At 44.8% G+C, this 27,627-nt stretch overlaps 1 protein-coding gene, 1 long non-coding RNA gene and 1 pseudogene across 10 annotated transcripts in view; 2 read left to right on the top strand and 1 right to left on the bottom strand.

Moving 5' to 3' along the window:
• Nucleotides 1–14,293, bottom strand: part of GAN (gigaxonin) — a 60,744-nt gene extending 46,451 nt beyond the window's left edge. Inside the window, exon 1 of one of the 5 annotated variants that reach the window (XM_072819406.1) lies at nucleotides 14,067–14,293. In XM_072819406.1, coding sequence (XP_072675507.1) covers nucleotides 14,067–14,233 — 167 coding nt within the window. In that variant the 5' untranslated portion in view covers nucleotides 14,234–14,293. Of the gene's footprint in view, nucleotides 1–12,462; nucleotides 12,601–13,353; nucleotides 13,598–14,066 lie in introns of those variants that run through there. The other 4 variants (XM_072819410.1, XM_072819409.1, XM_072819408.1 and 1 more) reach the window with 4 other exon arrangements.
• LOC140624241 (small ribosomal subunit protein eS21 pseudogene) lies at nucleotides 9,085–10,404 on the top strand (annotated as a pseudogene).
• A 274-nt stretch (nucleotides 14,294–14,567) lies between the features above and the next one.
• The window catches only part of LOC140629940 (uncharacterized), a 39,445-nt gene continuing 26,385 nt past the window's right edge, over nucleotides 14,568–27,627 (top strand). For 4 of the 5 annotated variants that reach the window (XR_012027715.1, XR_012027716.1, XR_012027713.1 and 1 more), the window contains exons 1-3: nucleotides 14,569–14,805; nucleotides 20,269–20,331; nucleotides 27,501–27,609. This is a non-coding gene — a long non-coding RNA (uncharacterized lncRNA). Of the gene's footprint in view, nucleotides 14,806–20,268; nucleotides 20,332–27,500; nucleotides 27,610–27,627 lie in introns of all 5 variants that reach the window. The other variant, XR_012027712.1, reaches the window with a different exon arrangement.

The raw sequence follows: 27,627 nt of genomic DNA, 5'->3' as shown, positions 1-27,627 counted from the left end.
CATTCATGACACACACACACACAGAGAGAGAGAGAGAGAGAGAGAGAGAGAGAGGCAGAGACACAAGCAGAGGGAGAAGCAGGCTCCATGCAGGGAGCCCGACATGGGACTTGATCCCGGGTCTCCAGGATCACGCCCTGGACCAAAGGCGTGCTAAACCGCTGAGCCACCCAGGCTGCCCAAGTGTCTGACTCTTGATTGATCTCAGGTCTTGATCCTGGGGTCATGAGTTCAAGTCCCAGGTTGGGCTCCATGCTGGGCATGGAACCTACTTAAACAAACAAATAATAACAATTTAAAAAAGAATCATGTGCTTGTTAGCAGAGGATGCAGAGATGCATCTGGACATTTGTATATCTCCCATGTACCAGGCACTGGAAGAGACTCAAGCATGTCTCTGTGCCAAGGAAGGAGCCAGAAGAGAAGGGAAAAATTGAAAATACAGAAGGAAGAAGATATGCAACAGAACATCCTAGAAGAAAGAGTAGAAGATGGGAGGGTGGGCCAGGGAGAATCAGTCTTGACTGTGGATCTCTGTTCTACTCAAGGCTGGCCTACAAGTCATCATTACATGATTTAAGTGGCTTTAAAGATGATCTTCAGGGAATCCCTGGGTGGCTCAGCGGTTTGGTGCCTGCCTTTGGCCCAGGGTGTGATCTTGGGAGTCCCAGGATCAAGTCCTGCGTCAGGCTCCCTGCATGGAGCCTGCTTCTTCCTCTGCCTGTGTCTCTGCCTCTCTCTCTCTCTCTCTCAGTGTGTGTGTGTGTGTGTGTGTGTGTGTGTCTCTATGAATAATAAATAAATAAATCTTTAAAAAAATAAAGATGATCTTCAGGGTTATAGTTTCTATGTCTGAACTTAAAAAAAAATTAATACTCTAGGGTCAATGGTCAACAAACTACAACCTACTGCCTGTTTCTGTAGGGTCTCTGAGCTAAAAATGGTTTTTATATTTTTAAAAGGTTGTTAAAACAAAAACCAAGAAGACTATGTGTCAGAGGTCCCCTGTGGCCTGAAAAGCCTAAAATATTCGACTCTGTACAGAAAAACTTTGCCAAACCCTGTTCTAAATGTTTTTATAGTAGAAAGCATACAACATTTAAAAATCCGGTCTAGGGACACCTGGGTGGCTCAGCAGTTGAGCATCTGCCTTTGGCTCAGGGTGTGATCCCAGGGTCTGGGATCAAGACCCACATCAGGCTCCATGCATGGAGCCTGCTTCTCCCTCTGCCTGTGTCCCTGCCTCTCTCTCTCTCTCTCTCCTCTCTGTGTGCCTCATGAATAAATAAATAAAATCTTTAAAAAAGAAAAAAGAACTGGATATTAAAATGTCAAAGGGGAATGATGAAGCAAGTTGCATCACACAGCAACATGATGTAATAACAACTGGCTATTAAAAAGGATGATTAGGGCATGATATTGAACTGTAAGAAAGGAGAGGGAAAGATGAACCGTAAGTGAGAGGTCCTTCTGGATGACAAGTATGCTGTCCAGAACTAGAATTTAGGGTGACATAAATAACTCTTGTGTGATCTTCTGTGATTATTTTTGTGTAAAAAAAAAAATCTTAATATTTAAATCTGGTTCTTGTAATTTTGCAAATAAAGCAGTCAATAAAATTTACCTCTTAGAAGACAAGGTTTGAAAATGCATGTTAAAGTTTTAAGATGAGTTCAAAGGCAGAATCATGATGCAGCAAACTTGTGAAGCAAAAAATTCCTCTAGAATGAAACAAGCCTGAGCCCTCACTCTGGTCACACCCTGACCTTCTGGAAACGCACATAAAAGACAGACATTCATGCCACAACCTGTCAAGACAGTTCCAGATTTTCTACTCAGAATGCATTTTCAGATGCTATTTAAAAGAGGCTCCTTCTGTGCCCTTTGAAGACCCCATGAACATGGTCCTCTCAAGTGCTATGGCCCTCTGATTTGGGGGCACTTCGGACAAGGGTTCTTTAACTGAAAACTAGCTCCTCTGGTTCTTTTTCACTGCAGCATACAAATGGCACGAAGAACTACAGAACTTCCGTATTTCTATTCACCTTCTATTCCCTCGTTGCCAATGTAGAGAGTCAGAAGGAGGACTTACGCCTTTTCAAAGGCAGAGCAAGTGAACTCCTGAATAAGCTCAACGGAAAAGTAAGAATTTATATGAATATATTATTGTGTTCATATTCATCCTTTCAAAGCAGTTCAAACCAAAGCATGAAATGAAGGTTAAGAAATGGGGTTTTGTTTTTTTTTTCTTTTTGGGAAAGGAGATAGTGGGGGTAGAGAAAAACAGAAACAAAAACAGCCTCAACATAGCCTCATGAGCTCCCTTTCAGAAAGGATGTGCTGAGCGCCTCTCCAGCAGCTTCAAGCCGCCTTCTTGCTTCTGGCGCCTCCGTAATTTACAACCTACCGGTATAAACTTCTCCAAACAACTTGAAGCTGAAAGTGCCTTCCAAAATGTTGTCAAGGGAATGAATGCTCCTCAATTAATTCTTTAGTCATGTTGTAACAAAAGCGCTCTCACTGGAGCTGCTCCTTCTGAATAAAGAATTTGGTCCCTTCCCCAGGTTTCCTGGCACCAGAAATGGCCTGTTGGGTTGACTGTGCATCTCAAACAGAGCAAATCCAAGACTCTTGCAGGAACCTCTGCTGTAGGATGGTTTATTCTTGTCCCTTTGCCCCGACCCCAGCAGATGTTCAGCTACTCAGCAAAATGTTATAGCAAGAAGTGTAACCTTGTCTGGAAGCAGCGTGTCCAGCATCCTGAACTCTGATCTTCCAAGTCTTCGTCAGTCCCTATAGACAGCAGCCAACCCACTCCTCTTGTGGATGGGGCTTCCAGTAGTGGGCTTAGTGCCTCTGGCTCTAGAGATAAAGACAAGGGCTCTGAAGCACCCAGTCCACCTATTTCTCCCCACTAAATGACAGACAGGCAGGCAGTGCTGAGGGCACGCATAATATGCTAGAGGAGCTGAAAGGGAAGGATTACTAGGTGGAACTGGGGAAATAGCTATGGGAACCAGGTCCTGATGGATGAGCACAAATGTATCTGCCAGGAAAGAGGAGGTTGAGAAAGGCAGAGCTAAGAAACACGTGTAAAAATAAACATACATATTCACAGATCTGCGAAGCACTCGTAGAATTTTCAAGAACCAGAAGAGAATTCAACACAAAACAAAATGTTACGTTCCCCACTTTCCTTAGGCAGCCAGGCTGAAAACCCGCTACCTCCCTCTTTTCCTTCCTCATCCTTGGTCCCCACATTCAGTGAATGGCAGGCTGCTTTCTTCCCGAATCCTAGATGCTGGCCACCCTCTGGTGCCCAGGATACTGCCACGGCAAGCTGTCCACAGCAGCCAGCAACTCCAGTGCCCTCCCAGTCCTGTGTATGTACAACTACTAAGTCATCTTCCTGAAGTGAAGCTCCATTCATAGTACTAGTGTTTAATGAGTGAATAAAAATCACAGCTAATTAGCTGGCACTCTTGAATATAGCTCTTACCTGCCTGTCATCCACACCTGCAACCATGCCTATTTGAGCCTCCAGTCCAGTGAGTCTACTGACTACGTGATGCACATCTTCTGATCCTGAGCCTACCCTTCTCTTGCCTGAATGACCCTTGCCCCTCTGTGGGCACCACCACTCCCTCACTCCCTAGTCTTTCCTCTTCAAGGCTTTGCCCAAGTTCTGTTTCCTGCATGAAGCCTTAGGTGATCACCTAAGTACTCCTTCCCCTGCACAACTCCTATAGCCACGGGCATTTATACAATTCAATTAGTTTCTATCCTATGCTCTGTCTTTGCGTAACTAAGGTGTAAACTTTGAGAACAGATTCTCTAAAGCGGTCCCTAATTTGATACAGTAAGTGATAAGCACGGTTTCCTGGTGATCAGGAGGATGTAAACTTAGACTCTCTTTGGTCCTTCCCTTCTTCTCACTGACAAGTCCTATTGCCACTATCTGTAATCCAGATAGTTCACTCTGACTCACTGACAAACCCTAGTTCAGGGCCTCCTTATTTCCCATCCCAACAACTGCAGCATCCTCCTAAATAGGACCACATCTTCTCCTTCTTAAAACCTCAGTGTCTATCCATACATAACCCTTAAAATAAAACCTCAACTCTTGTTTGAACTAAACTATGTTGGAAGATTCTACTGGGTTCCTTGCCCACCCCCCACTACCTCCCCAGTCGGCTCCCAAACTCAGGGGAATGCTACAGTGAAAGTTTAATCTTACTGGAGCACAGAGTGAGTGCCAACCCAGAACAATGGGGTCCTGTCCACCCTGCTAACCTTGTTTCATGCCATTCTACCCAGCACTCACCATCTTGTGTTGGCATCCTTCTGCCCCTGCCCCCATCTGATGTGCCAGTCTGTTCTCGTCCCTGGACCACAGCCCTTCAGTTTCCTGTGCCCCCTGAGCTACCCCTGCCCAACCCCATCCTCCACCCCTGCTCATGTCAAATCCTCCTTCTCCTCTACCACCACAGTCAGCCCTCCAGACTGCAGCAGCACCCACGTCCATCCCTTACATCTCCCTGGGGTGAGCTTCTTCACTGCCTGCCTCCTCAGATGGACTCACGGGTGCTGGAGCCCCGTGTGCCCAGTGCATGGCTGTGCAGCACAAAAACACTCAAGAAAAGTTTAGTGAATGAATGGGCATATTAGGGAACTTTGAGCAAGAATCCATGTTCTCTACTTAAAGACAGGTGTTTCTGTAAATGTGATTAACTGGGGTCACTAATGTAGTAGTGAATGATCAGATGAGTCATTTCAATATACTTTTACAGCTGACTCTCAGAATGATCTACTCTAAAAATAAAGTCAACGTATCCCTTTCCCATTCTTGAAATGGATGGTACCACACAACATCAGGATACACAGTACTAAAAAATTAAGCGAACATCAAAACTCAGTTGAAAAGTCTTTGGGTCAATGTTTATTTCCTTTACTAGCCCCACAGAGGTAGAAAAAATATGAAGTAATTTAGCCTCCACGTACTTAGTCTCAGTTTTGACACTGTTTGTGGGAGATGCACTCAGGTAGCAGCCAGCACACAAAGAAAACAAAGCCTTGGAAAGTGCAATACTCTGTCAACTAGTGAAATGTGTCCTTGTCTGTCACCTGTTTCCATGGTCTTCCCAGCAGCTAGCTGTCAGAGTATCTTCAGGAGTATCTGAAGAACAAATGTCTAAACCTACAGTCAAGCCCTGAGACCGTTAACACTAATGACTATAAGGTCCCTTTACTGCCAACTCAAGCTGTGATGAGTTAATACATAGGACATTTCAATACTTTAAGGCTACCATCTGTTGCCATACAACTATTATAATATTACTGACTGTATTCCCTATGCTGTGCCTTCTATTCCCATGACTTACTCATTTCATAATTGGAAGCCTGTATCTCCCCCTTACCATCACCCCACCCCCCACCAGCTCCCAGCAACTATAAGCTCGTTCTCTGTATTTCTAGGTCTGAGTTTTTGCTTTTTGTTGTTAGTCATTTATGGCTTTTTTTTTTTTTTTTAGATTTTACTTATGTGTGAAATTATATGATATTTTCTTTCTCACTCTGACTTATTTCACTAAGCATAAAACCCTCTAAGCTCATCCATATTGTCTCAAATGGCAGGATCTCATCCTTTTTCATGGTTGTGTAATATTCCACCATATACATATAGCACATCTTCCTTACCCATTCATCTATTGTTGGACACTCAGGTTGCTTATATGTCTTGGCTATTGTAAATAATTCTGCAATAAATGTAGGAATATATATATATATATATTTCAAATTAGTGTTTTCATTTTCTTGGATAAACAATAGTGGAATTATTGAATATGTTATTTCTAGTTTTAATTTTCTGAGGAACCTCCATACTGTTTTCTGCAGTGACTATACCAGTTTGTATTCCCAGCAACAATGTATGAGGGTTCCTTCTCTACATCCTTGCCAACACTTGCTATTTCTTATCTTTTTTATTTTAGCCCTTCTAACAGGTATACAGTAACATCTCACTGTGACTTTGATTTGCATTTCCCTGATGATGAGTGATGTCGAGCACCTTTTGATGTGTCTGTTGACCATTTGGATGTCTTCTTTGGAAAAAAAGACAATGTTAATTCTTGAACTGTAGTTTATTATTGGTTAAGTGCAATCCCACAAGTGTATGGGTTAAGGCAGGGATGACATTTCTAAGAATGTACCAACAGGGCAGCCAGGGTGGCTCAGCAGTTTGGCGCAGCCTTTTGGCCCAGAGTGTTACCCTGGAGACCCGGGATTGAGTCCCGCGTCGGGTTCCCTGCATGGAGCCTGCTTCTCCCTTTGCCTGTGTCTCTGCCTCTCTCTCTGAGTCTCTCATGAATAAATAAAATTTTAAAAAAGAAATAGTGTACCAACAGCTGTGACAGTGGTGCATATTTTCATAATTCACTTTCCTATCAATAGCAAAGGAGATGGTAGGGAAAGGAAGTCAATCTTTGTTCTTTCCCCTCCATCCCCCAACTGCAGGAGGTGAGAAAACTGAAATTTTATTCCCACCCTGCCAACCATAGGGACTAGCATTTTCAGGCAGGGGATAAAGTTGGTATCTCTGTTTACACAAGGCAGTACAGGGGCCAGGCAGGAAAGCCAACAAGCAAACAAAGAAACCAATTAACCAATCACACCCACAATGTCCCCTATCTGCTAGGGTAGGTCTAAACTTTGCACACTAGCTTTGGTGTCGGAAGAAAACTGAGCATTGGTAGGAAATGCTTCCTTTTACTAACCAAAAGACTATATAGGAAGACAACAGAGCATACTGGCCTCCAATTCCACCCTGAAAGAGAAGTGGGCAAGGAGAGAAGGGGAACCGAGGATTCTCTTGGCTCTTCACAGGGCCACTTTCCCAAACTTCCGACCACGGCCACTTCAGAAGAGGCTCATACCAACCCCATACTCCAATGAGACGTTTCCTCCAATTCAAGGACAGATAAGATTTAAGTGGCAAAAGTCTAAAAATAATTTGAGCTCAATAATAATAAACAATTCATAATTATTCAGAAGTACAGGCAACCAGTTACTGAAGATGCTCATGTGACTATGAAACCATGTTCCACGGTATTTCTATTCATCTTACCATGCTAAATACAAAAATCACAAGTATCAAAGGATCTTTCAAAATATTCCTAAAAAGAAAACTACAGAAACGCTCAGTAGTTGAAAAGAATCACAAAATATCTGTGAGCAAAAATAGACATTTAAGGTTCTATACCCATCAGCACGTTAACTTGACAATGGATATGAAGGACATTTTATTTGTCTATATCCCATAACTCATTTTATTTGTCTATATCCCATAACTCATCAGTCTATTTTTTAAAACCAGACCTTCCATTTCCGATACATGCTGTCTCTCAAAGCCTTAATGTTTAAAGGCTGTCTCATTTAACAAAATTTTACCAAGACCTTATCTTCCATAAGTATTCTATTTTTTAAATCTCTCTGAATAGAGGGGAAAATATTATAATTTATTCTCACAGAGGAATGGAATCAGCAAACATTAGACCATCATTTTAGAGCTAAGTCACTTTTTGGCAGTAACTACCAAGAAAGAAGACTTCACTCTCTGCTCCTCTGAGCACAGGGGTCAAGAGCTTTGGCTGAGCACTATCGGGCATTTAGACACACATGACCTTTGCCCTCCAAAGAACTACAGATGCCACTCTGTCTCAGCCTCTCATTTCCTTCCTTCTTTGGACCCAGCATGTCTCAGGGGATGGAGAGCCCACAGGAAGTACTTGAATTCAAGGTTGCAACCACAGTGCCACTTGTCACACCCCATACCTCCACGTCTCCACCCTTAACCTAGAATTCTAACTTACAAATTATTCATTTATATTACAGCTTCAGTGGACAAAATGATAGACTTGTCTTCTGCCCAAGGATCATGCGGCTCCCTGAAGGACTAACCTCACGGTACTTATAAGCCAAATGACTCCTTATTTGTCCTAATTATGTTTTCTTTATGGATTATAAATAGATTTTAAACCTCACTTTGATATCATGAGACAAACTGATGAACAGTGTAAACAATAGAGTGGCTTTGTAATCCAGACGCTTAGACTGTATTATCCAAATCTACATCCTAAGAACCAGAGTTTGTGGAAAAGCACTTTGCTTGACTCTCTAAATTACCTAAGAGAAATTACTTTAAAAACATTGAAGAGGACTTACAGCGAAAAATACAAACTGTAAGAAGAGGTAGAAGTCAAAAGGCATAAGTTAAAGAATGAGAACTTATCTGTGTTCATTAGAGCTACCTTTTACTTCTATCACATATACTGTTACTCAATAATCCTCAGGCAAGTTCTACAGTTAAGTCTAAACACTCAACATTTCACTTTATGTCAGACTCATTAGTGTAATGAGTACTGATTTGTTTCATCATTTGAAACCTTCCAAAAACCTCTCCAGACTTAGAGCATTCATTGCTACTAGCAGGAGGAACCACTGTTTCAGATAAATAAACAAATACCTTTAGGCTGAAATGAGTAATCTATGTTAAATGTGGAGCTCCAACTCGCAAGTGTTTAGTTTCCTTAGAAGCCAAAGAAAATACTGCTTTGGTCTTCTGAAACAGAACATACTTTAGTATCAGTTCTGAAAAACTCACAGGGTTGAATCAAACACAAATGCAAACACTAAAAAGGGAAGGAGAGGGCAGCCCCGGGTGGCTCAGCAGTTTAGCACCGCCTTCAGCCCAGGGCCTGAATCCTGGAGACCTAGGATCGAGTCCCAAGTCGGGCTCCCTGAGTGGAGCCTGCTTCTCCCTCTGCCTGTGTCTCTACCTCTCTTTCTCTGTGTGTCTCTCATGAATAAATAAATAAAATCTTAAAAAAAAAAAAAAAAGGGAAGGAGAAGTGGGAGAAACACAAAGAGGAGAAGAAGAAAAAAATCATTTTGTGTGATGTGACTGCAAGCCCTTCAGGACAGATGTTATTTTGTGAAGTAGTTGTTTGGGATGCCTTACAGCGGCTAGACACAAACAAGGCCCAGATCCATTACAAGATATTCAGGCCCAACTTATTTCCCATCACCATGAAGAAGAGCAAGAGGCAGGTGTCACCATTTGAATTGAAGAACACTCAAGATTCAGTTAAGAGTCTCAGAACAGAAGCTTCTTCTAGCTGAACCCTTGGGCACTAACTAAGCAACTAAACAGGCTACAGTCACCATTCACAATCCCATGACAGTTAGGAGCAGCTGCATGCAAGGGACCTCAAACTCAAAGTGTAAGTCTCAGAAAAGGGACTTGGGTACTAGCAGCATGCTCTGCACACAGTAGACAACTAATGGACCTTAGGGCCTATCAAGCACAGGACAGGTTTCAGGTGCCCAAAGAAAGGATGATGACAATTTCTATGCTGTTCTGAAACTTGGACTTCCGACAGAGATCATATTAGTCTCCATAAGTAGTTCATCAGCATCATCTATGAGTCAAAGTTTAGATTTAAATGGCAAAACAGACTCATCGATAATTAGGCCTTGGAATACATCCAGATTAATAGCATAAAGTAAATGCTTGTTACAGAACAGCTCTACGAGGCTGGGTTTATATAGAATACCCAACCAAATCCTGTATGACAGGGCAAAGGAAATGCTTTAATGTCAATGCACAACACAACTTTAAATGATACAATAAAGCTGTAAGAACAGAAACAGACCCCCTCTCCACAACATATACACACAGAGCAAAACAAAAATACCATGGAGCTGCACAATTCAGACTTAAAGGGGATCTGCCATTCACGGGGCCTGGCTAACCTCACTTTGCAGATGAGGAAACCAAATCCCAGAAATGCAGTCCAAAACAATGTAGGCTGGATTCTGGGCCCAATGTCTCTACTCCACCCTTGCAAGACCAGCTTTGTCTGAAAAAAATAAGGAAGGGGGACAAACTGCCATTCTTACTGTTCTCTGATTCAAGGGATCTAAAAATCTTGAGACTCTTTCTTCCCTTTACTCTCCTGGACTTTAGCTCCAGGAAATGCTAAATACATTAATGTTCCAATAGATCCTCTAGGGAAAAAAAAATGAAATTCTCAAAATGAATAGAGGCTTTTTTGGGTCCATGTTCGTGGAGGTGACAGTAGGCACATCCTCGATGTGCAGAAGGATGCAGGCAAGTTTGTGTACCTGTCCATGCTGTGGCAATGTTCCGCCAGCAACTACTTTGTCAGCTATAAGGACCACACATCCATGCAAGTAAATGTAGTTGAGGCTGACAAGGTGACAGGCAAGCTCAACAGCCAGTTTAAAACCAATGCTATCTGGGAGGGCATTAACAGGTTGGGTGAATCAGACGACTCCATTCTCCAACTGGCCAAGGCTGATGGCATCGTTTCAAAAAACTTCTGACTGGAGAGGATCATGGATGTGGAATATATGTCATAAATAAATAGCACCTCTCTCCCCAAAAGAGAGTGAATAAAAGACAGGAACCTGCACATGGCCCCGCAGATTCATGCAGCAGTTCTCTGCAAATCCTTTTCACATATCTTATTCCCAAAGAACCACAGCTCACAAAAGAGTCTGAACTCTGTATCAGATCAATGGGATTGTGCCAGAATCAGAAGAGCCTCAGACATGAAGCAAAGCAAACTTTGCAATATTCAAGAGAAAGGGAAATTTCCTATAAGCCTCAGGGAATCTTTCCCAGAAGGTCTCAGGGTTGCTGAGAAAGGAAAGATTCTGTGGGTCATTATATCAACGAATTCAATTTTGCCACCCTTAGAGGTCATCGGCTACATTTAGATTTAGTTTACCCAACAAACCAAAGGAAAACATCATTCAGAGATCAGAATGAGGAAAAGCTGGGTAGAGGGAGTACTGTGAAAGCAGCATCCCACTTACTGAGCTTAATGATGGACAAGGGAAGGTCCTGCCTTTCAGCATCATCTGTATCCTGACGCTGCATGACACGTACTCTACACAAATTTTCTGTTTCTTCCCTTTTATACTGAAAGTCTTTCTAGTGTATGATAGCTAAGACTATCAGGCGGAAAAATAAATCCTAAACCAAAGATAAAGCACAGGAAAAGATCAAACCAATAAGTTAGGTTAAAAAGCTTTTCTATATTAAGTAGAAAGTATACCAAGCTAACTGCTTTAATTCCTACTCTGACAAAGCTGTATTGGTTCCCTTTGTTGAGCATTGAGAAGCAATATATAACAGTTTCTAAATCATACAACTTTATGCTTCTTAGGATAGTTACTTAAACTAGATTACCTAATGCCATTAAATAAACAAAATTCAAATGTTTATAAAATTTCAGAGACTACCAAACTTTGGAACACCCACTCCAGATAGATTAATGACACCACAGACCTAAATGCTTAAGCTTCAAAAGGGAAAGAAATATCAAGTGCTAGAACATGCGAATTCATTTTGTTTCAACATAATTCTTTAGAGTTCCTTTCAAACAAAACAGATAAAGATAAAAGCCCAAAATCATAGGTGTCAAATATTATTAAACAGTTTATTTCTAGGTAGTAATACAGATCAGTCAAATTACTTTGAAGTAGTCTTGAGATTGATCATTTTAAAAGATAACCAAGACATCAAGAACATTTTACCATGTCTACAAATAAACCTAAAATAATTAATCGGTCACTGGCAAAAAAACCTATATTGGCTGATTCATGTTTATCTATAAAAGGTCAAAATATCCACCCTACCTACAAAACAAGATGGTTGAAAGTGAAAATGAAAATGAGACAGTATATAAAAGCACTTGATAAGCATTTAAATTACAACATTGTGAATCGACTGACAGTAGAGTTTACAGAAAAAATAGTTAAGTATGAGTTAAGGTCGTAACTTGGTATGGCTACAGTAGAAGATGAGGCGTCAGTAACTTGGAGTCTGATCTGAGTTCATCCACTAAGCACTACTAACTTCATCATAATACAGATCACTAAGGCCCACTGAGCCCCATTTCCCTATTTGAAAAGTAACAGGATCAGACCAGAGAAGATCTAAAGTCCCTTCCAGCTTAGCCACTTTGGTAACATTTCACGCCTTAGTTACTGCTATTATAAGTAAGTAACATTTGACATTACTAAATATTCTCATGATTTGCCACCTGTCACAAGTGGATACTACACCTTTCCTAATACAGCATATACAGCAGGGAATACCACCACTAACTTTGGAGACCCATGTGCTCACCTGGAGGAGTTCAAAGCACTATTACATATTCCTGCGAAGGTCAAAGATTAAATGAGATGAAGCCACATTGTCTCTCTCGTTTATCAGACAAGTGAGCTGAAGTCAAGAGTAAGTCATCTGCCAACAGCTCACAGCCATAAAAGCAAAAAAGCTGGAAGGAGAAAATAGGTCTAGGGCTCTTCTCAATTAGGGATAACTGAGCATCTGAAATGAAATATAACAGAGCCAATCGTCTAATGTCCAACCTGCTGGAGAAGAAGGGCAGGCAATCACGCATTCAACACATCCGCTGAACCACGAGGCTCCGTTCTTTCTGGCTGCCAGGGATACAGTAATGGACAAAAGAAAAATTCCTGGCCTCACAGAGCTTACACTGTGGTTGGGGAAGATGGACAAAGTCAATGAGTAAAATACAGAGCACATTACAGTGATAAGAGGTATGGAGAAAATTGAAGCGTGGAAAGGAGATAGAAAGCATGGGCGTGGTGATTTGTAATTTTCTTTTGAGCCTGCTGGATGCCTCCTACAGGACTACAACAATAACGTGTCCAAAGTGTTTCCCCAAACAGAGAATACTATGGATACAGGGAAGACTCCGACCTGCTGATTCCGATTTGACATCGATTGCTCAAACCTCTGAACTGGCAGCTAGGAGCGGGCTATCCTACTGGCAATCCAAATTCCATACTAAGACTCTCTCCGCTCCCCCTTTAACTCCACAAAGAGTGCAAGCGGATTTGCAGGAGGCAGTCAGGAGAAGTTCCAAGGGCGCCTGCACTGCTTGTGACTTGGCAGAGATAATGCAAAACTGCAAATGGGAGTTTGGGCGCTGTGTTGGGCCGGGACACAGCACTAAAAACACGGTGCACATCATTTTGCTTTCTCTCATCTGTCGATTCTACTGACAGTCTCTACTATTAGTCTATATTTAACCAGCTTAGTGGACAGTTTCTCCAGCTTTAGGCTTTTTTTTTTTTCTTTCTTTTATTAAAAGAGCAACCCAGTTTGCAAGAAAGTTGCTGTAAGAAAATAATAGCTTCCCCGCAAGATCTGATAGGCTTGGTTAGGCACGATCTTACCAACCTCAATTAACCCGGTTAAGTTGGGCGAGCATATCAGGTCAAGCTTTGTTTTACCTGAGTTTTAAAATGCCCTCTGAGTCTCTAGAATCTCAGGATCCTCGCCTGTAACCGCATCCTGAGAACGACAGTAAGTGCTCTAAAATTAGCTGCGCTTACTCCGACGTGTGCCTACCGCCCAGCCCTGCTTCTCAGCGCAGCTCCCACCGCAAGTGAAGAGAAGGCTCGTCCGGCGAGAACGCGGGCCTCGGGGGTCGGACCGCCGCTCCGGGGAGAGGACCCCGCGGGGTTTCCCGGCGCCCCGGGCCGGCGAGGAAGCGCCTGTCTGGCTCCCCAGCGGGAGGGGCGCGCCCGGCCCGACCCGGTCCGCCGCGCCCGCCCGGCCCACGACGCGAGGCGGAGGCGAGCGGCCGGCAAACTTCAGCCGCGCTCGAGGGCCAGGCCCGGGCGAGGCTCCGCCCTGCCCGCCCGCGGGTGCGGGTTCCGGGCCGGCCGAGGACGGCGTCCGGGGGGCCCGGGCAGCTCGGAGGCCCGGGCGGGCGGCGGGCGGCGCGGCAGGGAGCGCGGGAGGGAGCGCGGGAGGGCTGCGGCCCGGGCTCCGGGGGCGCTCCGGCGGGCACAGGCCCGGCCCGAGGGTGACCGCAGCTCAGGGCGGCCCCGGGGCCCCGGAGGGACGCGGCGCCCAGCGGGCAGCGGGCAGCGGGCGGCGGGGCGGGGCGGGGAGGGGAGGGGAGGGGCCGGGGGCTCCGGGCGGCGCGGCCCCTCCTCACCTGATGTACGGGCTGGCGGCCGCCAGGATGTTCTTCTGCACCGGGATCTCCTCCCCGTCGAGGACCAGGTGCGCGTCGCAGAAGCGGGACTCCTCGCGGAACGAGCTGAGGGCTCGCAGCAGACGCGCGGCGTGCTGAGGGTCGGACACGGCGCTGCCCTCGGCCATCGCGGCGCCGGGTCGTCGGCGGACTGGCCCCGCCGCCCCGCCGGACCCCTCGAGCTGCCCGCGGCCGGCGCGCTCCCCGCCTGCCCAGCCCGCGCGCGCGCGCCCGTCCGGCCCGGCTCAGCGCTCGGAGACCAAGCGGGAGCCCCCGGAACGCGCCTGCGCCATCCGCGGCGCAAGGGGCCGGCGCCTTTAAGGAGTCGCGGCGTTGCGTCATTTCTCCGCGACGCCCCCGCGCCGTCGGTCCCGCCCTCTCGCCGGGGGTCGCCGGAGGCGGCCAATCAGAAGCCTCGCTCTTCCTGGGGACGCGCGGGGGGCGCCGCCGAGGGGCGGGCGGCGGCCCGGAGCGCTCGCTGCTGAGGCGCGGGGCGTGCGGGCGCCCGGGGCTGTGCGGCTGGGCCCGCGGCCTCTGGCGCCGGGCGTCTGCGTCCGAGCCTCGGCTCTTCCGCTGCGTGGCCGTGGTAAGGTGCCCATCCCCAGTTTCTCCATCTGCAAAGTGAAGCGGCTGACTTCGTGTGAGCGGCGGCGCGGCCCTGATGAGAGAAGCGCAGAGACCCGAGAAAGCGGGCCCTCAGGTAGAGCACTTGGCCGCAGGCTGCGGAGGAGAGGCGGCGGGCGGGGCCCGAGAGGTAACCCACAGGCCCGTGTGTTGCGGAGCCTCCTGATCCGCGGTGACGGGGGTTGGCCTTGTCCCCGCAGGGGTTGGGGACTCTGAAAGGGCTTTCAGCAGGGTGTTTTGTGAAGATCACCCAGTGGAGGCGAGAGCAGGAGGAGGATGGTGCTAAAGGAGAAGGATGCCTAAATAGTGCAAGACTTGAGGGCGCCGGCGTCCTAAATTGAGGGATGCTGTGGACGTGGATAACAGTGGGTGGCTTTACTTATTTAGGTTTTAAAAGATTTTATTAATGAGAGACAGAGAAAGGGAGGCAGAGGCACAAGCGGAGGGAGAAGAAGGCTCCCTGCGGGGAGCCGGATGCGGGACGCGGTCCCAGGACCCCGGGACCCCGGGGTCACGCCCTGGGCCGGAGGCTGACGCTAACCACTGAGCCACCCACGTGCCTTCAAAACAAAACAAAACAAAACAACTGTGAGGGAGCCCAGGACTGGGTAAGTGCTGGGATGTTGGTACCTTCCAGACGGATAGGAAATGGCAGCGGTGTGGAGGGTGCCAGCTGTTCAGATGCGACTAAGACCAGAGTTGTGACAGGAAGCAGCGCTGGCCTGAGGTTTCCCTGGAGGTTGAGGGCACACGGAAATGTGGGACGTGACCAGCATCCTGGACAAACACTAGGTTGTTTGTACAACCTGATTGCACAAACATCAGTTGGTTTGTACAACTAATAAGCTCTTAAAGAATTGGCAATTCTTCTGAAGATTTAGCAGTTAGAACCCAGGACCCCAGGAATGGTCAGCCTTTCAGAGAAGGTAGGAGGGGGTTTTCACTGGATCAGTTCAGTCTTTTCCTTCAGCCAACCAGAGAAGTCCAATAGCGAAGGCTTTGGAGTCACTGCAGGAGGAAGAGTATATGCCTAAGGCAGAGTCCTCTGCAGAGGAATAGATGGGGGAAAGGAAGTTAGTAGTGGAAGCTCTAGACTTTCCCAGTTCCTTCTTCAAACTCCGCTCAGCATTTATGGGTGAAACGATAAAGATGTCTAGGATTGGCTTCAAAACAAAATGAAGGGATGGAGGGAAGCAGGGGAGGGTATGGATGAATCGGAAGTGCTGATGAGTTACTAATTGCCAAAGCGGGTTGTGGGTTCATGGAGTTTCATTGTACTAGTCTCTGTATTTTTGTGTATGTTGTAAAATGTCACAATAAAAGCAAAAAAGCAAAAAAAAAAAAAAAAAAAAAAGCAAAAAAGAAACAAAAACAAGATAAGCGGCTCAAACTTAATCTTCTCCGTGCTACCTGCCTAGTACCCTGGGGGCAGTCAACACATCTCTCTTCAAGATGTTGCTGTGCTTTGAACATTGCTCTGACCGGTAACTCATTATAAATGGGTTTATGTATCCATGTCCGCGGCTAGCTTGTATATTTTAGTGGCTCAATTTCCAGATGCAAAGCACAGTGCCGGGCCTTAGAAGTGCTCACTGAACGTTGGATGGATGAAGAAGGACCAACAAAATTGTGAATACCAGGCACTTAATAAATGTTTTCTGAATTTTATCGTCTGTTTTTAGTTTTTGTCTTCATTCCCAACTCGCTTGTTGGGGTCAAAAATGACGTACATGACAGAGAAATAGTACTTTATATACAATATAGATATTTGGTAAATACTTATTAATTGCATGGAATGCTGGTCGACTCTTCAGCTCTCAGGAGGTTCCAAAACAAAACAAAGTTCAAATAACAGAATCACCCTCAGGTGACCAGTTTCCCCAGAATGGGAGTGTTGCCTCAGTTGAAATAACCAGAGGTGACTGGGGATTAGTCAGGTAGGCTCTTCCTGGTAGAGGTGAACCGTCTCTGGCATTTTGACAGAAGGAAGGAAGGGGCAGGCTCTGCCCCACAGATCCTTCCTCCCACGCTTGGGCCCTCTTCTTTCCTTCCCTACAGCTCCAGGATGAGTTTTCTTGGGGCACCTGAGCTGACCTCAACACTTTATTGCAAACCTAGCATCCTTTTGTCAACTCTCTTTCAGGAAACCAAGATGATTTTCTGATTATCAGGGGACACCCAGGCAGAGAGCTGTAGACAGACCTGCACTGATCAGCAAAAAGGTAGTTGCTGGCTCTGAGGGTCACCTGTGCACCAGGCGGCTGATCAGCAGACCTTATATATGCTTTCAAACAGCCCCACTATTTGCAATATTTCCCAGTTGCCCACTCGCCTGAGTAACTCATCCTTCAAAACCAAGCTCAAACATGACCTTCAAGGAATCTGGGCAGCCTCTCATGGGAGAGTCCCTGGGCTATGTCATGTTTCTGCTCTCCATGCTGCCCTTACTGCACTGTAATTAGCCGGTTCCTAAGCTAGTTTGCAAGAGCTTCTCCAAGGTAAGAGCTGTGTTGTGTTCACTCAGTGTTCCAAGGAACTTGCACAGTGCCTGGTACTTAATAGATGCCACTTGAGTGCTTTTGCATAATTAGAGGTAGCAAGTTGGGTAAATGAGCACAGTAAGCAGGATGTAACAGTGGGTTTGGGGGATGACGGAGCTGAGGAACACTCTAGAGCAGGAGGCTGCCCCTTGGCTCTAGCTGATTGCTTCATGGGATAATGGGTAGTGGTGCCGCCAAATCCAGTGATTTTTCAAGAGATCTGTAAAATTCATGTCCACATGTCAAATGTCTCAGTTTTTAACATTAGCCACTCCTTCCATTTGGGAGAAAAAGATGCATCATGGGTGTGCAGCCAGGTTCTGGCTTTAATTCATTTCCAGAGGTAATCCGAAAATCATCTTGGTTTCCTGAGAGGGGAGTTAACAATCAAAAAGATGCTAGGTTTGCAATAAAGTGCTGAGGTCAGCTCAGGTGCCCCAAGAAAACTCATCCTGGTGCTGTAGGGAAGGAAAGATGAGGGCCCGAGCGTGGGAGGAAGGATCTGTGGGGCAGAGCCTGCCCTCCCATCAGCTACAGGAGCCACTCCTGGTCAGACCTTGGACTGTTTTGTAGCCTTTCTTGTTGTTGCTCAAACTGAGCCACCCTTGATACTGTTTACAGCCATCAGAATGATGTATTTGGTGTTATTGTTTCCCTACATGACATAGATTTCAGATCTCAGCTGTTGTGAAACCAGTAATTTGAGATCTAGTAGGCTCCCAACTGTTTCAGTCTCTGGTGACTCTAGTGGCTAAACAACCCCCCAGAGAAAGGATTTTCTTCTCCTCCTCCTTCTTTTTCTTCTCCTTCTCCTTTTCTGGTCTGAAGACTAAAAAGGATGTTCACAAGGTATTAGAAATGGTCATTCATTCAACAAATATTCAGCATCTGCCATATGACACGTTGCAGATACAATGATGGTGAAAACAGACATAATTACCTCAGTGGTATCATTGTAGAGACTTCCTACTCTCTGTGCTTTTGTGATCATGGATCATTTTTACAGTCAAAAAAATTTTCCAGTTGCAAAAAAGGAAAAAAAACAGCTTTGTTTTGCTTTGAAAAATGAGCCCTCATAGAAGAGAAGAATCACCTTGGAGTTTGGGGTTTTGTTTTTTAATAAATGTTGGAAAGAGGAATGAGAGTCCTGCAAGAGAAATAATGCAAAGAAAGAACTTAATAGTTTGGAGGCTTTTTAGAAAACATTGACTCTCAGATTCAATTTATTGAAGAGAAAACTGATGCAAGATGAGTCAAGGACTCAGTCAAGGTCATACATGTGATCTCGTTGAAACAGAACACACAGGCCCGGAGCTTCTGCCTTCCAGCCCTGTAAGCTTTTCCATTACACTAGGTTGACTCTTTGTAAACATTAATTTGGTTGAGACAGTCTCTTCTGATTCATTTTAAGGCGGTCTTCGCATATTTTATGGGTAAATCTGTCATTTGTCCAAATCTATATATAGCTCCTTTCGGAAAATCTAAGCTCTTCCAAATTGCTGAGTCAGAGAGCATCTGAGTATTTATAACTTTTGAGAGTTGATTTCATATATTTACATAATATTCAGAGAAGTGTCTCAGAAACCAGTGAACTAATTAAGTTGTAATGAAGATAGTGACTGTTTCTGACCAAATGCACGCTGTACTCCCCAGCACCTACACACCGTAGGTACTCAAGAAGTATTTGCCGAGTAAGTGTTAGTAACTAGGGAGAACTGAGATTTTTTTCTGTCCGTAAGATGTCTGTCAGATGTTTTCTACAATTCCCTCACTGAACACCAAGCAAGAGCTTGCTAACAACTCCAAGTGAGTATCTAACAGCTATCTGCAACTAACATGTCAGAAATTCAACTCGTGGTTTACCCCTTAAACCTAATCATTCCCCAAATCAGTGGAAGCATCGTTCATTGATGGACTGAAGGACTGGAGGACATTAGGGACATCCTTGACCTCTTTCTCTCACACCCTTCTTACCAGCAAACCTTGCAGTTCTTCCTGCAGACAGTCTCCTGAATCCAGCCTCATCTTACAGCCTCTGGGAGTACCACCCTGATAGAGCCACTAATCAATGCCCCCTACCTAGACTTTAGCAATGGCCTCCCAGTTGGTCTCCTTGCTTTTTCTCTTGCCCCCTTATGAGTTCTTTCTCCCTATAAGCTAATCAGATCAAGTTGCTTCTCAGTGCAAAATGACTTCCCTGTGGCTTATGAAGCCCTATGTGAACTTTATTTCCTCTGCGACCTCATTTCCTCCCACTCTCCTCTCCCTCAGTGTGCACTGACCAGGATGGTTCTTTTTGCTTTTCAACCAAGCCTCAACCAGCCTTTGCGCTGGCTGATTTCTGGGCCTGGAAGTCTCCTTCCTCGTGTTCTCATAGCTTGTCTTTCATTCTACTTAGATCAGAGCTTAAACATCAACTCCTCCGAAAGCCCTCCATTTAGCTAATTTCATTCTTCCTCAGTGCATTTGATCACTACCTTTAGACTACCTTTAGTTATATATGTTTGTTTATTGTATGTTTCCTCTGACTATCATACGGGTTTCATGAGGCCTGGTAGGAGCTTCCTATTTTATTCATCACTGTATCCTCAGCCTCTAAAATGATGCATGGAATATATTATGTGTGTAATAAATATACACTTATCAAAAGAAAGAAATGTAAAGAAGGAAGGTGGGGGGAAGGCAGGGCAACCTCCCTGAACCTTTTCATCCCTTGCTGTCTGACCTGACATTGCCAACGTAGAGGAAGATGAATTATCAAGAGTGACCCAAAGGATGCAAAATGAAACTTCCCAGATCTTAGGAGGTCACAGTATAACAGCTCTGGGCATAGGGTGTCCTAATAACTACTTTCAAACCAAGTTCCGTGCAAGAACCTTACCTTCCCCCTTCAAGCCACACCCTTTTGCACATCGTACCCTTTAAATGTAGTTTAGGTATTATATGTTTAAATACCTGAAAACATAAAAAAAAATACTCAGTTTCTGCTCTTTTCCTAGGATTTTGGTCAATACACTGCTGAGTGTACAATGAACTCGTGTATCCTGCAGAATTTGCATTGTGTAAGTAATCCATCTGCTCCTCAGACCTGTTCAAATGTCTCATGTCATCTGAATTCCTTTAATTCATTGGATTTCGTACCTGCCTGCCCTCTTTCTGCGACCCTTGGAGACCCTGGGGAAGTTACTGCAGTCTGTAACTTGGCAGAGCCAGAGTAACTTCACAGAGCGGTCAGGAGGATTAAAGGAAAGGACCCCAGTGAAGTGGTGACAACAGGGCCTGGCTTGTGGTCAGTGCTCAGTAAATGCTAAGTGTTAGGTTGGTTGTCGCTGCCGCCTCCATCCTAATCCTGGTTTTCAGTTGCATCCTTGCCCATCTCAGGAATGATTAGCTTCTTTTCTCTCTTTTTTAAAGATTTGATTTATTTACGTAGAGCGTGGGTGGGCAGAAGGCAGGAGAGAAAGAATCCCACGTAAGCACTTTCCGCGTGGAGCCCAGTATGGGGCTAGATCCCATGACCCTGAGATCATGACCTGAGCGGAAATCACGAGTCAGATGCTCAACTGAGCCCCCTAGGCACCCCAGGAATTAGCTTCTAGTTGACTTCACACCAAAATCTAGTCTCTTCCCCTGTGCAGTCAGGGCCCTACCCACCAGGTCCTCTGCGGATCTGGGTTGACAACCTCCCTGGGCTTTCTCCCTGGTGCTGGGCTCTAGGTGGGCACAGCTGGTCTTCTCATATCCTCTAACACTCCCTTTTCCTGCTCCAGCTCTTTTTTTTTTTTTTTTTTTTAATTTTTATTTATTTATGATAGAGAGAGAGAGAGAGGCAGAGACACAGGCAGAGGGAGAAGCAGGCTCCATGCACCGGGAGCCCGATGTGGGATTCGATCCGGGGTCTCCAGGATCGCGCCCTGGGCCAAAGGCAGGCGCCAAACTGCTGCGCCACCCAGGGATCCCTCCTGCTCCAGCTCTTAAAACACCCCATTCTAGTCCTTTTATTGTTTTAACATTTAAATTCATTTTTACGTTTTCTGAAATATGTCCAACCTCTTCTCCAGCAAGTTTTGAAACTAGCACTGTCGTATATTTATTATCAAACCATTTTTATTGAGGTATAACATACGGTAGAGTGCACTAATCTTAAGCATACAGCCCAGTGAATTGGTCCATATGAGCAGGCCTGTGGAATCACCAGCCAGATCAAGATAAAGGACATTTCCAGCAACCCAGAGGCTCCCATAGACCCATGTCCAGGCAACACCTCCCAGAGGAACCCACTGTCTGACTTCTGTCACTGATTGGTTTTTCCTGTTCTTGGACCTTTGTGTCCAGCGTGTTTCACTCACAGTGTCTTTTGAAATTCTTCTATTTTGTTATATATATATATATATATTTTTTTTTTGTAAATGTGACTATACCAGTCACTATATGTTTATCCATTTTCCTGTTGATGGATGTTTGGATTTTTTCAGTTTGGGGCTATAACAGAAGCACTGTTATGAACAACTCTTTGGGTGGCCTATTGGCACTTTTTTCTTGTGTCAATGTGCCAAAGAGTTGAATTGCTGGGTCATAGGGCAGGCATAGGTTCAGCTATAGCAAATACTGCCAGACAGTTTTCCAGAGTGGTTGTACCAAATTATACTCCCACCCATCATGCATGAGAGTTCCAGTTGCTTTGCATCCCTCTGTAATTGGTGGTGTTGGTCTTTTAATTATACCCATTCTGGTGGGTGTGTGGTGGTATATGTACATATGTATGTATTTTAATATATGTATATATGTATGCATGTGTATATATTTATTAAGTCCATGTGTATATATATTAAATACATATATTTAAGTGCTTGTTTGAGTTGTGCCTCATTTTTAAAATTAGTTCTTCAAAGTGATATTTAGGAGTTCTTTACCGTATATGTGGGAACACACATTTTTTCACCCTCTCTGTGGCTTGGCTTTCACTCTCTAAATAGTATCTTTGATGAACAGACATTCTTAATTTTAATGAAGTTGAGTTTATCACTTTTTCCTTTTATGGCTAGCGCTTTTCATGTTCTGTTTGAAAATCTTTGTGACCACAATGCTATTTTCCTATGGTTTCTTCTAGAAGCTTCTGTTTCCCTTTCACATTTAGGTCCATGATCCATCACCTCAGCTTACATGCATTTTCTTAAATCCAGCTCACAACTCAGTTCTTCAGAGATTCATTTATTTGTTCATGCTTGTAATCACTCATTCATCTGATTCTTCAAGTACCTAGATTTGCCTGACCCTTATGGGAGAAGAAAAGCAGTTAGAGTCAACATTTAAGGAGCTTACTGGCCAGTAGGGGAGAGGGGAGACTTGCACACACATAATATCTAGAAAGTAGTAATTTAGTTAGAAAATGTGATATGGGGACACCCGGGTGGCTCAGTGGTTGACTGTCTGCCTTCGGCCCATGGCGTGATCGTGGAGTCCCGGGATCAAGTCTCGCATCGGGTTCCCTGCATGGAGCCTGCTTTTCCCTCTGCCTATGTCTCTGCCTCTTTTTGTGTCTCTCATGAATAAATAAAATCTTTAAAAAAAATGTGATATGACCTGATTATTCTAATAGACCACCCAGAGTCATTTCCTCTCTGAACCTAGCAGACAGGTGCATTCCCCACATGCCGTGACCCCGTCTTTCTCATCCTTCATTGGTTCTGCCTTTCCTTCAGGTAAAAGTCCAAGTCCCTATGCCTGATATTGAGATATCCTTCCCATCCGCCCCCTCTTCATCTTCTAGATCCCCACCATCCTCATCCCAAACTCTTGCGCACACCCACCTGAATTCCCAAATAGAACAAGCTGTACTTCCCACCAGCTGTTTGCATCTGCCTTTTCCTCCTTCCTGGGCTCCTTTTCCTATGACTGGTGCCTGAAGTATCACCTCTGTGAAGCTTCCCCTGGTTTCTCTCTCTCTCTCTCTCTCTCTCTCTCTCTCTCTCTCTCTCTCTCGCCTTGAAATCTCCCTCTGGAGTCAGATTGCTGGGTTTAAACCCTGCTTCTTATCACTTTCCAGCTCTGTGCCCTTGGGCATGTTCCTTAAAGTGCCTCTGAGCCTTACATTCCCCATGGGGAATAACTGTGGTTCCTGCACAATAAATACACTTATCCAGCTACAATGTTAAACACAGTACCTGGCCCATAGTAAGTGCTCAGCAGATGTTCACTTGAAAAATAGTCACACCCATCACACTAATGGCATTTGTCTGCTAACATACTGGTCTTTTCACTAGATGCGAGGTTTCTTGAAATTAGACATCACTTCCTTAATTTTTCCACAATTCCCACTTCTTGTGCCCATCCGTGGAGTCGTCAGTGCAGTCCCCTGTGTGGAGAGCTTTTTGCCCATCACCCAAACTAACCTTAACAACAACCTGCAAGATAAGTATTAGGTTCTCCATGCTGTGGTTTAAAAAAACCAAGGCTCAGAGAGCTAAAAACTCTGTTCCACATTCCCTCAGCTGATTCATGGAGGAGCCAGGATTTTGACTCTGTTTTCTTGCCAAGTTTGTGAGCTCTCCATCATGTACCCTTGCTTCTCATTGCATGGCGAGCACTAACAGAACTCAGTAAATATCTGATGAACAGAATTCAATCTAATAAACCTAGAACCTACCCGTGCTTGTCAGAAAGGGACATGGATTTATTTGTGAAGTTGTGAATGTGGCCCTCAAAGGCCAAGCAATCAGAGACTGAGACTCTTCTGGCAAAATAGCATCTAGAGTAGGTGACTGCTTTCAACTTTTCCCTCTTGGGAAACACTCGTTTCGTCACCAATAATTTGTACTTTGCGACAGCAAGGTGTGCTCTCTAATTGACACAATGCTGTCTTTCCAGAGAAACAGGTTGTCACTTTTCACAAAATTTGTCCTATTTAATGACACTTTTTGTTTGGTGTTTAATTACCTACCATTTCTTCTATTGCTACAGTACAGTCCCAAGGTTTTAAAATGTTGTGCCAAGAGTCTTGGGAAGATCTTTTCCTGGCAGATTCTGGAAGCCCGGCCTTTCCAGCTCAATTGTAAATGTCTTGAGAGCAGTGATCACATCATATCCGACTGAATCTCCATGGTACCTGAACTTGGTTAGGCAGGCTTGCAATAAATATTTGCCAAATTCAGTATCTCTGTGCTTTTTCATGCTGCATGCTGGACTAGGCCTCAGGAGGGAGAAAGGAGGAATCAGATTCAGCTCTTGCCCTCCAGGAACTTCTAGTCCAATGCAGGAGATAAGTCTTGAAAATAATCAGCAAACATCTGACATGGAAAATGCAGTTTGGGATGCAGATTGTAGCAGAGCTACATGGGGGTAAACCCCCTTCCCAGAGCATTATTTGTACTTAAAGATTGCTGAGAAATTCTTTGATATTTAAACAAGCATGGGCATAACATGGAATGCACTATATAACATATGCATGCATTTTAAGGTAAAACACAGATTTTTTTTTTAAAGATTTTATTTATTTATTCATGAGAGACTAGGCGGAGGGAGAAGCAGGCTCCCCTCAAGGAGCCCAATGCGGGACTCAATCCCGGATCCCGGGATCAGGACCTAAGCTGAAGGCAGATGCTCAACCACTGAGCCACATTTCAAGGTGCTATATTTGGTAGATTTGTCCTCCTGCCTTCCTTCTGGGAGCTAGCTCCCCTCTCCTCTGCCTTCAGGAGTATTTCGATGGGTGATGATGGTGAGCACTGCCATTGCAGCAGTCAGAATTAGGCTTTTAATTGGGCTCTGCTCTATCACTTTCTAGATTTTGAGAACCTGAGCTTTCTGAACCTCGGTTTATTAGAGATTTTTAAAAAGCTTCTGTCACATACATGGTAGCTTTTATGCATGTTGTGAGGAAGCAGAGATTTATGGGATGGATGGATGGCAGGCAGGCAGGCATAGGAAACAAGTCAGTTTTTTGCCTCGTAGCAAAAAAAAAAAAAGTACATATTTTCTTTATCATCAATACTTTGTGATTCTACAGCATTTTGTACCCTCAAAGAATTTTCATACTCATAAAAATCAAAGAAAGTAGAGCAATCCCAATTCTACTTGTAAGAAGAAGTGGGGCCTTAAGAAATGCCCAGAGCCTTGCAAAAATTGAGCCTGGCTAACTTGAGATTTGAACCAGTGCTTGGTTCAGCATCTTTAACACAATAGCTTGGGGACTTATTAGGGGGTAGGGGTGGTTAGAAGGGGGCATGCCTTTCCTCCCAGAGCTGTGTGTAGCCTGTTAATTTGGGCTATTTGTCATGAGTCACAGAATCACAGAATCCTCATGGCTGGGGCCCAAAGTTCTCCTCTTTTCCTATGGAGAAGCTGATTCAAGCAATAGACTCTTCTCTCCTTAAGAACATACATTTACACAAGAGTTCACATGCAGTTGCAGGAAGCTCATGGGCACCCTGAAGCCCCTCCACCATGCCCCCTCAGGTGCTCAGGACCTCTCTATAGCCAGCCTCTTAAGCTTGACCAACTACAGAAACACAAACTCATTATCTCCAGGAAGACTAGTTAGAAACAGTATAACTCAACAAATCCCAGCAACTTCAGCCAGGGACCACTTACCTTCCCATCTCTGTATCATCTGAATTCTCAAAAGTTTGCCCTTCAGTAAATATCTAAAGCCAAACCATCCATTGCCCTCCCAGACTTTTGCAAGTCTTGGTAGAGATAAGAATTGAGGTTATATGTATTTTAGAGATCAAAATTACCGGTGTGCTAATGGAACGGGGTGGAGACCATGAATAGGATAATACATAGGTTGCCTAGAATCGATTGGCCTCACTACAGGCAATGCCTTCGTTGTTATGAAAGCCACGATCAACCACAGAAGATAAAGAACTAGATTCACAGCTGACAGAAACTTGGTGAGGCCATGCAGGTCATATATTCATTCAACACTCATGTACTGAGCACTGGCTATGTGCCCAGGACTGCTCTAGGCCCCTAGGAGACATAGGAGATGAAAACAGAAAAGTCCTTGCCCCGAAAGTAATCCTTGAGTTTCTATTCCATTGAGGAAGATGGACAAATACCATGAACTATGATAAACACGTAAATTTTACAGTGTGCTAGAAGGCCAAAAGTGCTTCGGGGAAAATGAAGTTAAAAGGGATAAGGGGATTAGGAGTGTGTGTGATGACGGAGTTAAAAAGTTGCAGTGTTAAGTTGGGGTCAGGAAATCCACACTGAAGGGGAGAATTGAGCAGGTTCTGAAGTCGAGGAGGCCATGTGTGCTACTGTGGTCATTCCTGGAGGGGCTGAGCCAGGTGATGCCGGTGGCACTGTTCAATGTCTAGCATTTGTGCATTCATGCAGCAGGTATTTACTGAATACATTAGGAGCTAGGTGCTTGGGGTAAGCTGGATAATAGTCTCCAAAGATATCCAGGTCCTAATCCTTGGAATCTGTGAGTATCACCTAGATGGCAAAGGAATTTGCAGATGTAATAAAGTTAAGGATTTTAGATAGGAAGGGTATCCTGTGTTATCTGGTGTGCTCTAAATGTAACTGTAAGTGTCCTAAGAAAAGGGAGGTAGGAGGAGATTTTGACTGCAGATGGAGGAACGTGATGGGACACTGAAGCAGGGGGACGAAGGAGGAGGTGGTATGAGATCCCAAGCCAGGGGATGAGAAAGCTGGAAGAAGCAAGGAAACAGACTCTCCTTTGCAGTCTCCAGAAGGAAGCTGCCCTTCTGCACCTTGATTTTATTCCTGTAAGACTAATTTTGGACTTCTGACCTCCAGAACTGTAAGAATAAATCTGTGTTGCTTACATCATCATAGTTGTGGTGATTTCTTCCAGCAGCTATATAGAAAACAATCCAATGTTATTTCAGACAAGGATATAGTGATGAACCAAACCGATGAAAATCCCTGCTGTGTACACTCCCCGTTCTTGACCACTCAACCTGTGCTGGGCACTGGCCTGTGCCCTTGGTATGTAGTATCGTATGTAGTATCCCCAAGTAGTTGTCACATCAACCCCAGGAGATGGCTGTTTGAACTGAAACCAAGTAACTCAGAGACCCTGCTCTCTAACCATCGTAATTGTGTTCTGCCCATGCCCAATTAGACAATTTGTTGTGCAGTGGCTATTTGGGCCATGCCAACAATCTGCTTATGTCATTTCTGATGCCACTGGCCAGCAGGGTGAACTGGAACACTCTGGTGCCTGGGAGGCTGACCCTTTGTTCTTTCACCACAGCAGGAGGAAGGCCTTGCTCAGAGAGAGGAAGATCATCCTTCATTCAAGAGTTTATGAGTAGCAGTCACTGCTTGAATTGCCCACATAACCTCAGCTAACTCAGATGATGGTAAGTGGCAGGCACATC

Source organism: Canis lupus, chromosome 3, assembly GCF_048164855.1.
Source record: "Canis lupus baileyi chromosome 3, mCanLup2.hap1, whole genome shotgun sequence".
Lineage (NCBI taxonomy): Eukaryota > Metazoa > Chordata > Mammalia > Carnivora > Canidae > Canis > Canis lupus.
Note: the sequence above shows the minus strand (reverse complement) of the source record. Positions and strands in the feature narration are given on the sequence as shown.